This window comes from Lepisosteus platostomus, chromosome 6 (assembly GCF_059453375.1).
Source record: "Lepisosteus platostomus isolate fLepPlt1 chromosome 6, fLepPlt1.hap1, whole genome shotgun sequence".
Lineage (NCBI taxonomy): Eukaryota > Metazoa > Chordata > Actinopteri > Semionotiformes > Lepisosteidae > Lepisosteus > Lepisosteus platostomus.
This window is the reverse complement of record NC_142616.1, coordinates 63,762,347-63,775,245: the sequence shown is the minus strand read 5'-3', so window position 1 is coordinate 63,775,245 and position 12,899 is coordinate 63,762,347. Positions and strand designations below refer to the sequence as shown.

The following is a 12,899-nucleotide window of genomic DNA, read 5'->3' as shown; positions in this document are numbered from 1 at the left end:
ACGCTGATAGTAACCCTGCTTGTTGGTTTTTGAAAGAAGCGCTGAGAAAATGGATGGTTAGCTTACACATAGACTTTTCTTTCAAGGCTAAGTACCTTCATGGACTCATTGCGATGTTCCCAACAGAATCCAAAAAGAGGGAGGACAAGGGTCTAACCACCCCCCTCTCTTCTATACCAGAGGTTGTATTCACCCTTGTCAGAATGAGATTTAAGAATTTTGACTTCACCAATTGAATCATTTTTACCCGTTTTGGTTAGTGAAGCCTCAATTTGAACAGAACAAGCACATAGAAGGCTGTAATAATCAGAATGTCACTATTGCAATGTTTAATTGTTCTAATCTAAATGCCTTTTAGACCATTTGAGATGTGAGATAGTTGATTAAACACACTACTAAACTGAGTAAATGTGATGATTTAATGGGCCAAACTGAAAAGCAAATAGTCTCCTACAGTGCATTATAACACTGCTTGGGCAGCGTTTCTTTAACTATTTCCCTGTCAAATCTCAGGATGACAGTATTTATCTTAAATGACAGTGCCGAGAATCCGTGTTACAATAAAATTAAACTGTGATTTTAATGCTTTAACATAGGATACCAGAATATTAAGGAGGACTATCTGCACAATCATGTGATCTTTGAAGAAAGTGCGGATCAAAAAGGAGCATTTTTATCTGTTGCTTAAAGTAAATCGGATTTTGGCTTGATTCTTAAAGCGTGACAGTGTTTTAAGGCAGGCTTTGAGTGATCACAAGAAACAACCCGCTTTCTATCAGCGTAGATCGTTCTTAAATTGAACACAGCACGGCCATTCACAGAGGCTTCGCCCTTAGTCTGCCGTCAAAATGCAGGCAAAGAACTCTTAAAAGTATTTTTCAGAACATTTGCAGGGAATGTCAATTCCCTGTGAGATGTCAATATCAACACCCTTCTGTTATTCTAATAAAAAAAAACTAATTTAAATTCCTAATCAGAAAACTCGTATCTTTTAATGAATCAGTTTCTGTTAAGAAGTCATTTTAAATGGGCAGAACTAAAACAAAAAACAATGAATGGGAGTTCAGCGTGACTTAACAGATCTTATCTTTACTTCCATTGTGTTACTGCTGGCTGGTTATTAAAGTACACATATACCTACAGAAGTAGATATTCCGTGCTAGTAGTTAATTTGCCCATTATAACTGGGGAAAAAGTACTGATATTCCAAGAAGCACATTAAATTGATTAATAACATATATATTAGTCAATATTCAGTAATCTACATTCAAAACAGAGACACTTGCACATTTTTTACAAAATAAAGTTTACTAATGTTTTTCAAAAATTAGGATTGGGAAAAACAATTTTAAAAAAGTTATTTACAGTGTATTTTGTTCAATGTTTAACATCACAATATTATCGACAGTGATGTCTGTGCCTTAGCAACAAACAATTTTATGGGCAGTTACGTCAATGTATATATAAAGACATTTTCTGCTGTTGGGCATCAAATAGAAACATACTGAAACTGCTTCCCCTTGTGGGAAATAAAAAACAAGTAACACTTGCTCAGTTCTTGAAATGTCTGCTTTAGATCTAATGATAATATTGATACAAGGAAGATTTGCAAAGGTTAATTTGTTTATCCCTTATATTTTGTAGCTCATGCTATAGTCCTAGAAGTGTTCTGGCCTCTTCGCTTTGTGCCATCAAAGCTTCACTGGCATATTTCTGCAACAGTTCCATCTTCTTCCTCCTTACCAAGGCTTCTTCAATCTAAAGAAAAAAAACTAGGCTGAAGTTTCGTTTTTCATACACTCGGGTCCATATCTTTACCACTTTCAGAAAGCACAAACAGAAGTATTCCAGATGACACCTTATGGTTAAATCCTTCAAAGGTTGCCATGTTATCCAGAAAAATGATTGCTTGGCCTCACTCCCTGCAAGCCCCACAGTGCAAAAGAACAGCAAATGTTTCAGATGGAGGACTGATGCTTTTTTTATTTGTAACCCTTCTAGTGCAAAGAAAGTCACCTAGCTAGTTACTGCTGCCATGAAGTGCAGGACAAATCTGTCTGACTTCAAACCTGTCTTACATTGGTGGCACATGGGGAAATTGTGCATCTTACCCTGGGAGTTTCTGATAACAGTTATTCAATGACCAAGCTCTAGATTTAGCATGCAATGGCTGGGTTACTTAGTACAACCCCTGCTGGTTGAGATGTTGCTTGGTTTCACTACCTCATAAATGCATCCTGGTTATAGGAGCTGTGGAGTCTTAAAGTGCAAACTTAATTCAGTTAACTCCTTAGACATTCCTTAATCAAATTGTCTGAATTTGAGCTCTTTACTGTACCCCGTGCTCTCTGAGGGGTACGAAGGGTATTTATGCCCTCATGACAAGGACCAGATTTCTGGTCTTTATAATGTGCTTATCTTATTATAAAGAGCACGCCTTTATAATGCAAGACTTTAGCACAAAACTTTCAAGATTTCAAGATTGTACTCATCTATAAGAAATATCTTAAAGAACTTGTGTACTGTAATGATTCCCAAAAGCATATAAAAATGGCATTTATCACATCTTAATATTAATTTTCCCCAATCTCTGGACAAAATGTTGCATAGATTTATGCAGCAATTAAACCAAATGGGTAAGGACTTACCTCTTTCTGTGAGGGCACTGGAACATGGGCTATAAATGTCTGTGATCCTTCCTCTCCTTCCAGTTGCTCTCCCATTTCTTCATCAGAATGCTTATTAATATACAACAAGACATCTCCATGAGTATCGAATGTAGAACCATCACAACACTAAGGATAATATAGCATTCCTAGTTTCAGACACCTGCACTGGCTAATACTATAGGAGGTACAGACTATTTACATTAGTTTTCAGCTTGTTCCTCCAGTGCCAAATACAAAAATATTAGTGGTTAGAATTACTTATCTTACACTAAATTATGTTATTTTTCCCTAAACATCTTTTAAGTACTACCATGGTGTTAACCATTTGTTTCTTCAAAAATAATCCATTACAGGAAATACATCATTAATTTTCTAGAACTTAAACTTAACACAGGTTTTGTCTGTTATTTCGAGCATTCCCTCACAGGACAGGCGATCATTTTTATAAATCAAGTTCTTTGAATTGTTCCTGGCGTATGAAATCTACCTCACGTGCAATTCAGTACTGTATTTTCAAAAGGGTACAATTAAATACTGCAGTAATGCAGTAGAAATGCAGGACAGTAACACTAGTAATACCCAAAGAAAGGATAACATGCCAGGTTTTCAATTTGCCTTTCCTATATGCTGGAAGAGGTGCTAGTGGGGCCAGCAGGCGGTGCTCACCCTGCGGTCCATGTGGGTCCTAATGCCCCAGTATAGTGACGGGGACACTATACTGTAAACAGGCGCCGTCCTTTGGATGAGACGTAAAACCGAGGTCCTGACTCTCTGTGGTCATTAAAAATCCCAGGGCGTTTCCCGAAAAGAGTAGGGGTGTAACCCCGGCGTCCTGGCCAAATTTCCCCATTGGCCCTTACCAATCATGGCCTCCTAATAATCCCCCTCTATGAATTGGCTACATTACTCTGCTCTCCTCCCCACTGATCGCTGATGTGTGGTGAGTGTTCTGGCGCACTATGGCTGCCGTCGCATCATCCAGGTGGATGCTGCACATTGGTGGTGGTGGAGGGGAGTCCCCATTACCTGTAAAGCGCTTTGAGTGGAGTGTCCAGAAAAGCACTATGTAAGTGTAAGCAATTATTATTATTATATACACAAGCCACTCAGTGGCTAATACAGTACTATTGGGTGATAAGACACTACACTTAGATGAGAGCCTTTATCATTACTTGTTGTTCACTGTTCTATTTGCGCTTCACTGGCCGAGTGGTTACCTCCTCATCCTGAACAGCGTAAATATATTCCTCCTCCTCTTCCTCCTTTTCTCCCGCTCCTCCTCCAGCCAGACGTGCCTCTCTTTCTGCTTTCCATTTCTCAGCTGCCTCCGTTATGACTGTAAACGCACACATAGTGAACACACAACTATCATGTACACTCACAAACACAACTACCACGCCAACGTAGCTGAACATTAATGCCGAAGCACAGTCTACAGGATTATAGGGCTACTTACAAAGACCAAAGGGGAAGGCTTTGCTTGAATAAGGCAAAAAAAGAACACCATAGTAACTGCTCAATAAATATGACAAAACACAACATGCATACAGATCTCAAGGTTTTTATCTATACTGAAATAAAATGTCTTCTGACCATAACAGAACCAGAGTAACTAGGTTGTATCTGCAGAAATTCATTGTCAGCTCTCTAGTTCTAATGGTGTCCATCATCATTTTCACCTTAATTCTATCGGGAGTTCTGCTCTTAGCTTTTAGCTGAAACTATGTCTTGTTATGAACGTGTGGAATAAGTGCATGCCCACTGTGTCATTTGCACAAGTGGTTTTTAATCATGGTTACTCATGTTACTATAATGTTGTGTAGTGTTCACGAATGAGTAGTGGTGTCTCTTTTTGCCTCATTAAAGTAAAGCATTACCAAACAAAGATACCGTTAATAATCCAAAAGCAAACATATTCTAGTAAAATGCTAAGCCGTCTCATGGATAAATTAAGCATTTTACATTAATTCATTGACTCTTTGAGGCCTTATTTCTTCTTGTTTTCAAGGAGGGATTTATTCAATTTTATTCTATTCTATTTTAGAATACAAGTACACATCAGCACTGAATGAAAGTAATCTCTTATTTTTGAGTATATTTTAAAATGCTCCCATTCTTATATCTTATATTATACTGTCCATATCACTGTAATCAATAGCACAAGACACTCATTTAAAAAGTAATTAATAGATCTGATCTTATTAGAAGCATGAAGAAAACCATTAATCTTTGCTTGTTCAGCTAACTTTCTGATTACTTCCAGCAAGCCCATGATTGAAAACGTACATTTAAACAGTCATGCAGTAGTCAGTTCAATCAGCGTGCGAGGGATATCATATGATGTACATTACCTTTACTTGGCTGCTTGTGAACGAGTGGCAAATATTTAAACAAATAAGAAACGTGCTGCCTCCCAGACACTCCAATAATAGTGAAGAGAAGCGGATACTAGATACATTATAAGCATATATGCTGATGAAAAGGCTTTAAGAGACTAAAAACCACACTCTGTTCTGGAGAAGTAACCCTTGAAAACCTTCATCACGTGTGTACAGTTACATGAAAAATTACATTCTTAGAAGCTGTTCCTTGTGTTGGGAGCAAAAGCAACATGATAGTCTTTCCAGGTATCCAGTTCTTGTCTTCAGGGAACAGGGCAGCTGAGGTTATCTTACTAAATCTCCAAGATCTTATCCTATCAAAGTCCTTTGAGAGCCAACTACCTCATTACAATCATCTTTTGTCCATTATATACACTCGGCCAATTTGGTGCCACCAAGTTATAAGCTTACAACTGCAATTCCTGGGCTGCACAAGGAGAGTCTGTGCTCCTGTCAGAACATCATGCTGTAAGTTCCACTGTGTTTTGCTGGAGGAGCTACACATCTCTCAGTGACATCCCTGCAAGCTTGCAGACACCCATCGGGCACAGCTGCAGGGGTGGCTGTTTTGTCAAATGTTGCGAGTCTGGCCAACACCAGTGACATTTTCAGAATTGTTATGATTGCTGCGGCGATGTATGAAATGACAAAATAACCCCAGGATGGGACACTTAGGGACAGCAGGTTTATTCCCAGTAATGCTGGTACACATTTAACTGGTTGAAGTGGAACAAATGAGAAAAAATACCTTGGTAAAGGACACAAAGACCAGTGGAGAAGGGTTACATCATAGTAACCTATTCCCTCCTGCAGATTTAATAATAAAACCTGACATTTATATAGAGATTTTCATTCCAGGGGAAAACTCTTGACATGTACTGTACATACAGGAGGAAGAGCCCTTCATCCAGTGCCCACATGCCGCACACACTTGAGGTTGGCACATAAAACCTACCAGAAATTGATGATCAGCTGATCAGGAATTGAATTGTTGATCAGGCCACCAACTGAATTCAGAGGGAGCTTCAGAAGGCCAGATTGTGCAAGCCCAGAGTGGAACTTCCCCAGGACAGTTGGGTTAAAACCCCTAACTCTTCAGAAAAACTGCTTTTGTACCACTAATGGCTAAGTGCTCAGGACGTACCATTTTAACATTTAATTCAAAGATCAACGTGTTCTACAGCACAGCATCCTTGCTCACCACAACGAGGAACAGCTTCGGAAATTCTGGCCTTTCTTGTACTGTAAATGCGAACTGTTGGCGATTCCAGCTGTCAGTGCAGCTGTGTGAGTAACATGCATCTAATTTTCAGGGAATGAAACTCTCGTGTGAAGATATCAACAGAACACGAGCCCTAGTCCTTGACTGAGGCGGTTAATGTTTTCCAGCAAGTGATCATTAGAGAAAAATATTAACCATAAATAACTGTGGCTCACCAAAAATACTGGTGATTAGGCAACTTTGGTAATGTTCTGTCATTTGATGTGAATGACTACAGCCTATGGAATTTGACTCTGAGCAAAAACTTGAAAAGGTTTCATGCTGTTTTTCATTCCAGCTACACCTCTTTATATCACCTGCTTCTGTTACCTTCTCTTCCCATATACTGTTGAATATCAGAGTCGCTGCCAGTGGGAGCATTTTACAATGCTGTGACAAAGGATGTCACACTAAAAAGCAACTGAAGGCTAATGAAGAACTACCTTTATTGGCATTTTGTGACACATCATTACCTTGTTTTTCATATTCCTGCTCTAAAGGCACCAGAACACCATCGTCTTCATCCCTGTAACCATAGTATTCTGCATCAACATCCTTCATCAGCTCAGCCCGAGTCTTTCTTGGGGGTGGAACAGCTGAAAAGAAAACAAGGATAAAAAAAAAATCATTATAGGTTAAACACCTATGTTTACAACTGGAGACAATATCCAACTCTGCCAACACCCTGCTTTATTAAGTTTACCGGGTTACCGTTAAGTGCTGTTGCTGCTGATTAAATACAGCACATCTAATAAAATACAACCCTGAAGGATACGAACAGCTGCCCAGGTTCTTTTAGTGACTTACGCTCTTTCTCAAACAGCTCTCTGACTCCAGGCAGGTCTTTGGCAGCTCCAAAGTATTTATACCCCCGGTTTCCAGGCACTTCTTTGCCTTCATGGTCTAACATCTTCGGCCCAACTCTCTGTAAAGAGATATCACCACATCAGAGCTTATTAATATTAATATTACAGCAACAAAGGGCCAATCTCCCATTCAAAAAAATTCACACAACAACTTTAACTTGCATGCAGTCGAAATCAATTTGGCTGAACAAATTACATTTGCAATGCTTTGCTGGTTATTAGTTTTTGAAGTGGTAAAAATAAAAGCTTGACATCAGCAGTAGTTCAAGTAGGTCGCTATGTCGGCTTGCGTAGGCTGCAAAGGAACAGGTAAAGGTTTATTCCATGCTCAAAAGAGAAAAGACATAAGGTTTCGGCTGTGGAGCCTTCTTCAGCTGTGGACCTGAAGACACCCAAAGAAGAGTCCACAGCTGAAACACTGCGTCTCTTTTCTTTTCATCAACAGTAGACAGCTGTAACAAAAGTTCAAGGGACACAAACAATGTCCAAAAGCAACGCATTTGAATTACACAAAGTGATGATTTAAGATCTTAAATTGGTGTTAAACTTCAACCACATGGACTCAGCAGTCAGAACCCTCTGATAACTGTACAGTAAAAATGACACTTCTTATCGAGAATCCTTTGTGAACCAATGTGTGATGGGTCCTGTAACTGACAAACCACTCTTCACCAAAATATTAATCCTTGTGTATAATCATTCTTTTGCAAAAAATAAAAGGATAAAAGACAGTCAAATCTTACCCCATAATCCGGACCGCCCAGTTCTTTAATCCGAACCTCCCAGTGTCCTTTCTCTCGAAGAAGCTTGTTGATTTCATCATTAAGGTCCCGGATCTTAAATTCACCTAAGCCAGCTGAAAACGTTCGAGAAACCATTAAATAATATGATAATACTAAAACAGCAAATTACCACACTCTTAACTGGGGGAAAAAAAACTCACCATTTTGAATCTGAGCAACTTTCTTGGAAATTTCGCTGATGATCTAAAAAAGGTAATAAATGTAAATCACATTATCATGATCCAACAAGACAAGGTTTGATTTTTGTTTGGTGTTTTTAATTCAATCTGCACTAATTTACTAACCCATAGTACCCTCTGGTGGTCAAAAAACTGCATATCACATAAATCTTGCAGCAGTGATCCTCAGGCAGGATTCTAGTTTTTACACACAGAACGCAAGTAAATATGTTAACCACTTAATTGCCACATTTTAGTCAACCTCTAAAACAGGTCATGATTAAAAAAGGTCTATAAAATCAAATGTACTGCAGCAGTTGAGGACTGGAACTGAGGCTATCTATTTAAAAAGAAAATCTAGACACACATCAGGACATTACTGGTGTTAAAAGGTCTTGTAATGCAGTGATTTCTTACCTGTCTTCTCCATTTTTCTGCTTTTGGTAACTCATTACACTCCGATGCAAGAAAAGGTCTTCTTTCCTGTAATGATGAAGCTGTTAGAAAAAAAATGTACCGCTCCCACAGGAACTGTCCTCTGCTGCATGAAGCATAAGCTTCTAAACTTCTAGAACACCCTTATCATACACATGCCTTAATGTGGAAAAGAAAAGGCTTGCCCAAGACCACAGATACATAGAATTTAGAAATTGCAGTAAAACATAATTACGTAATTCTGAAAAATGAGTGTATTATTTGCAGAAAGCTATGTGTAATGTAGTTTGTTTCAGCCATCCATTATCAGAAAGCCATTTAGCCTGTTGACGGAGTAATGCCAGTCATGAGCCTATCCCAGAATAAAAAGGCACAGCACAAGGCACACTTCACTGCTCTCGGCTCGGACAGAACGCCAGTTTGCTGCAAATCTTAATCCAGTATTTTAATTCATTATGAATTAAACTCACGTTTCTAACACACTTTCACTCACCTTTACTCTTCCTTCCTCCATCTGGGCCTGGCGAAATCGAGCCAAGGCCGTCCTTCACAACAAAAAAAACTTAATGATTAGTAAGAATTTGACTGGACACATACATAGACGATGTACACAAAACCCCTGGAACAGAATGTGTCGCTTTTTGGAACATCCCGATGTGCCAATTACATTCAAGGACTGGAATGTGAAGAAGCACAGTCACAAAAAGTTATTTCTAACTGCTATTTGCACAGTAACAAGAAGAAGAAAAAACAACTTCTACACCAAGAAGGACAGAGCAGGCTGATCAACAGCCACTAACACAGGCTTTTGGAAAATAATGTGATGGACAAATATATAAGCCAACAATAAAACAGATGTTAACACAAGAGCAGAGCATAAAAAATAAACACTTACATGGCCTTCTCAGCATTTCTCGCCTATTGAAGGAAATAAAACGGAAATCAGCACATATATAACGAATAAAGGTTACTATTTGAACATTTCAGTTGTAAGAATTGATTTTCAACTTGAAGAGTCTAGATGTTCTGACTGACTTTGGGGGATTTGGTGCAGGTTAGCATAAATGTATCTGTGTTTCATCCTCCTCCTGTCACAAAGAGCACACACCATGTTCTCTACTGTAATCCACAATTTCAAGCTTCACCCTAATGTTCTATCAGTCGGTGGTAGCGAGTGCCATTTTCTACGCAGTGGTGTGCTGGGGCTCTGGGATTAGAGCAGTAGATTCCAAAAGGCTGAACAAGCTCATCAGGAGAGCAAGCTCTGTCATTGGGTCTGACCTGGACCCCTTGGAGGTAGTGGCTGAGAGGAGAATGATGTCCAAACTAGAGGGCATCATGGACACCTTCTCCCATCCCCTCTATGACAGGCTTGCAGGAATGAAAAGCACGTTCAGCAATAGGCTGATTCATCCACGGTGCGACAGGGAGCGCTACAGGAGGTCATTCTTGCCGTCTGCCATAAGACTGTACAACGCATCCACCTTGCGTCTGGACAGAGGCAACATCGACAGTGACCTGTTTCTGGACTAAACGCATCTACACATCTAATGCTACATCTGTTCTCTTTCTTTTTCCCGTTTACAACCACTTTTGTACAATATATGCCAGGGACCTGTGCAATACATTTATATTTATATCTATAGTTACATCTATATTTATATTCATATGTGTGATACGATTTTCTGTGTACTGTTCTGTTCTAGTTTGTTCTTGTGTGTCCGGACTGTGAGTAACTCTTGTATTGTATTGTATTGTATTGTATTGTACTATTATTATATAATTCGTTACACTGTGGCTGTGTTGTGTGTGTTAAGCTGCTGTTGCACTGCAATTTCCCTCACGGGATCAATAAAGTATCTATCTATCTAATCCTTTCACTTTACACCTGAAGGTAGTCTAATTACAACTCATCTCTTTTTTAGTGTCAGTCTAGGTTTTTTCAAAAATTATGTAATGATGTAAACGACCATATGCAGATAGGATACAGAGAGTAATTACTATTTTAAATTGTTGATAAACAAGAGTGTAAAACCAATGATGATATATACATGGGAATTAACTCTTCACATTTGGATTAAAAATAAATTCCAATAAAAAAATAAAAACGTCATTTTATAAGTGACTAGGAAACGGTAAGACCGAAAGCATTTTAAATTCAATTAATTACACAACGTGTGATTAGTTTAAAAATAATTCTGCTGAAGTTATACTACCTACTCTAACAACACAACATTTGGACAGTGAAATTGGAAAGCGAACTAAAAACTATCAGGGCGACCTACAGGCTGTTAAATTCATTTATATAAACTGGATCTCTTGCATTATCAACAAACTCATATTAACAAGACAAATATGTTTTAATAATTACGTACCATGTTTGTCGTTCAATATGAACTAGATTCTTCAGCAGCGATATTTCCTGTTTCTTTCAGTCTCGTTTACACACGCTGCAAGAAAACAGGAAGTGATCCTTCTCCAAGTGTCAAAGTTGAAAGGTGAAAGTGCCGGCGGTTAGCCAATCAAATTTTAGAAAAATGTTAGGTAAAATCTCAAATGGTTGAACTTTCAAACAAATAACAATAAAAACGATCGAATAAATCGCAAGAAATAATTTTTTTGTAAGTACTGTTTTATGCATAATTGTTTAACAGCAAATTTGAAGAGCAGCAATCGGGTGACCTCCTAAAATAATCCAAGTTTCCCTCTTTCATTCTTTGGGCAAATCGTTGCCTAGTTAGCTAAAGTTTCTATAAAATATCAAGTTAAACTAAACGTAAAATAAAAAAAAATGTTTAAGCTGGTATTAAAATTTTAAATTGTGAATTTAAACAGAAGCATGATGAATTTGAAGACTCGAGAGAACTGTAAATACATTGAATAAATATTTTTTTTATGCTACGTCTTCTTTCTTCATTAATGTTTGGTGTGTAAATAGGGTAGAAACGCCAATGTTGTGAGCTGGTTGTAAATACGTGCATTCTTTACCGTGTGGTGCCTACATTTTTACATTTGTAGGTATTAAGTAGGAATGCAACAGTAAAACACTGAATATCGCGCAGCCATTGCATTGAGTTGTGAAGCAATGGTGCTGTTTGTAATATTCATACATTGACATACAGCGGATTTTTGTATGCCCTGTTAATGTGTAACTGATACACTGAAATTCTTTTAAAATAATTTGGAATATTATGTGAAAATGGGAGACGTGGAAAATCTCCCAAAAGAGTTAATGTTTCTGATGCATTTCAGTAGTATATTCTGCTTTCATTTTCCTCCGTGTGCAACATGAATATTGGTTTTAAAACAGTACATTCCTCTTTTCTAGAAGCAGAAATTTGATTCGATCGGACACTTTGCAAATAGTGACGTTCTTATGAAGAATATAGAACTGATCATGGATATCTGAAATCAAAATACTATTCTCCATAGTAATCCAAAGACTATTAGAAACAAGTGAAAGTAGTTCCATAGAATTTTTAAATGTTTTAATCCATCCAGCAGATGCATGTATACAATGGAAGAAACACACGTACCCTATGGCACAGCTACTATAGATTTAGGCCTTAATAGATTACTTTAAACCCACTGTTAAGACTTCCATTTCGAACTTTGAAGGAGCATAAAACAGTCAGTTTCTGCTTTGCTTCTAATTATTTTATTTATTATACGACATTCAAGTTATCAATACAGAATGTATTCCAAGTTTATCTGTATTGAGGATTATGAAGACTCCCTTTTTCCATACCAGAGCCCTGAGCCTGGTACTAGGGTTTCACTGTAACACACAGACGGGTGGATTCTGTCTCTGCTAGTGCTCCTTTTAGAATTTAGAAACTGACTCCAGTTGTTCTGACCTCTTGATGCTTAGTTGGTGAAATCATGTTGAGTTCTTTAGAAAGCTAACGGTGTCGCCTTTGCATAGGGTTAGCATGTTTTTTACATTTAAATATTTAGGCACTTGTAAAAAAAAAGATGTGTATGTTTAGGAATAATGCTGATGTTTTTGAGTTTAGTATCAATGGAAGAAGAATTGGATTATAGTTTTTTTCCATTTGTAATTTGTTGATTAACAAAGCCATTGTATTCTTCAGAGTTCTGATACTGTTTAGTGCCTTCCTCCACAGGCTCTGTTGGAATGGCAGGACAGAGAGATGTGCCTTTATTTTATTATTTAGAAATTGAGCAATACAATGTTTAATTTTAAGTCCCAAAGACTTTAAGACAAATGTTGCAATACACTTTTATTAAATATGATAAAACACTGTTTTGCCTCCTACCACCATAATACTACCCACTGACGTTTCTGAAACAGACAAATGGAAT

General features: G+C 37.9%; 1 protein-coding gene across 1 annotated transcript; it reads right to left on the bottom strand.

The window, feature by feature from the left end:
• Positions 1 to 970: 970 nt before the first annotated feature.
• On the bottom strand, positions 971 to 11,064 carry isy1 (ISY1 spliceosome associated protein). Its single transcript, XM_088636861.1, has 11 exons — positions 10,949 to 11,064; positions 9,469 to 9,491; positions 9,067 to 9,118; positions 8,556 to 8,621; positions 8,121 to 8,163; positions 7,921 to 8,033; positions 7,119 to 7,236; positions 6,785 to 6,907; positions 3,887 to 4,005; positions 2,649 to 2,738; positions 971 to 1,758 (listed from the first exon to the last, which is right to left on the bottom strand). Exons 1-11 carry the CDS (start codon positions 10,949 to 10,951, stop codon positions 1,651 to 1,653), a joined length of 858 nt encoding a protein of 285 aa, XP_088492987.1. The 5' UTR covers positions 10,952 to 11,064; the 3' UTR covers positions 971 to 1,650.
• Between the last annotated feature and the right edge of the window lie 1,835 nt (positions 11,065 to 12,899).

What these genes read in the sequence shown, in the direction of transcription:
- isy1 (XM_088636861.1), bottom strand. An exon ending in AGAAATGCTGAGAAGGCCAT is followed by an intron (nt 9,119 to 9,468) that starts GTAAGTGTTTAT and finishes TTTGTTGTGAAG; the next exon opens with GACGGCCTTGGCTCGATTTC. An exon ending in TGGAGGAAGGAAGAGTAAAG is followed by an intron (nt 8,622 to 9,066) that starts GTGAGTGAAAGT and finishes TCATCATTACAG; the next exon opens with GAAAGAAGACCTTTTCTTGC.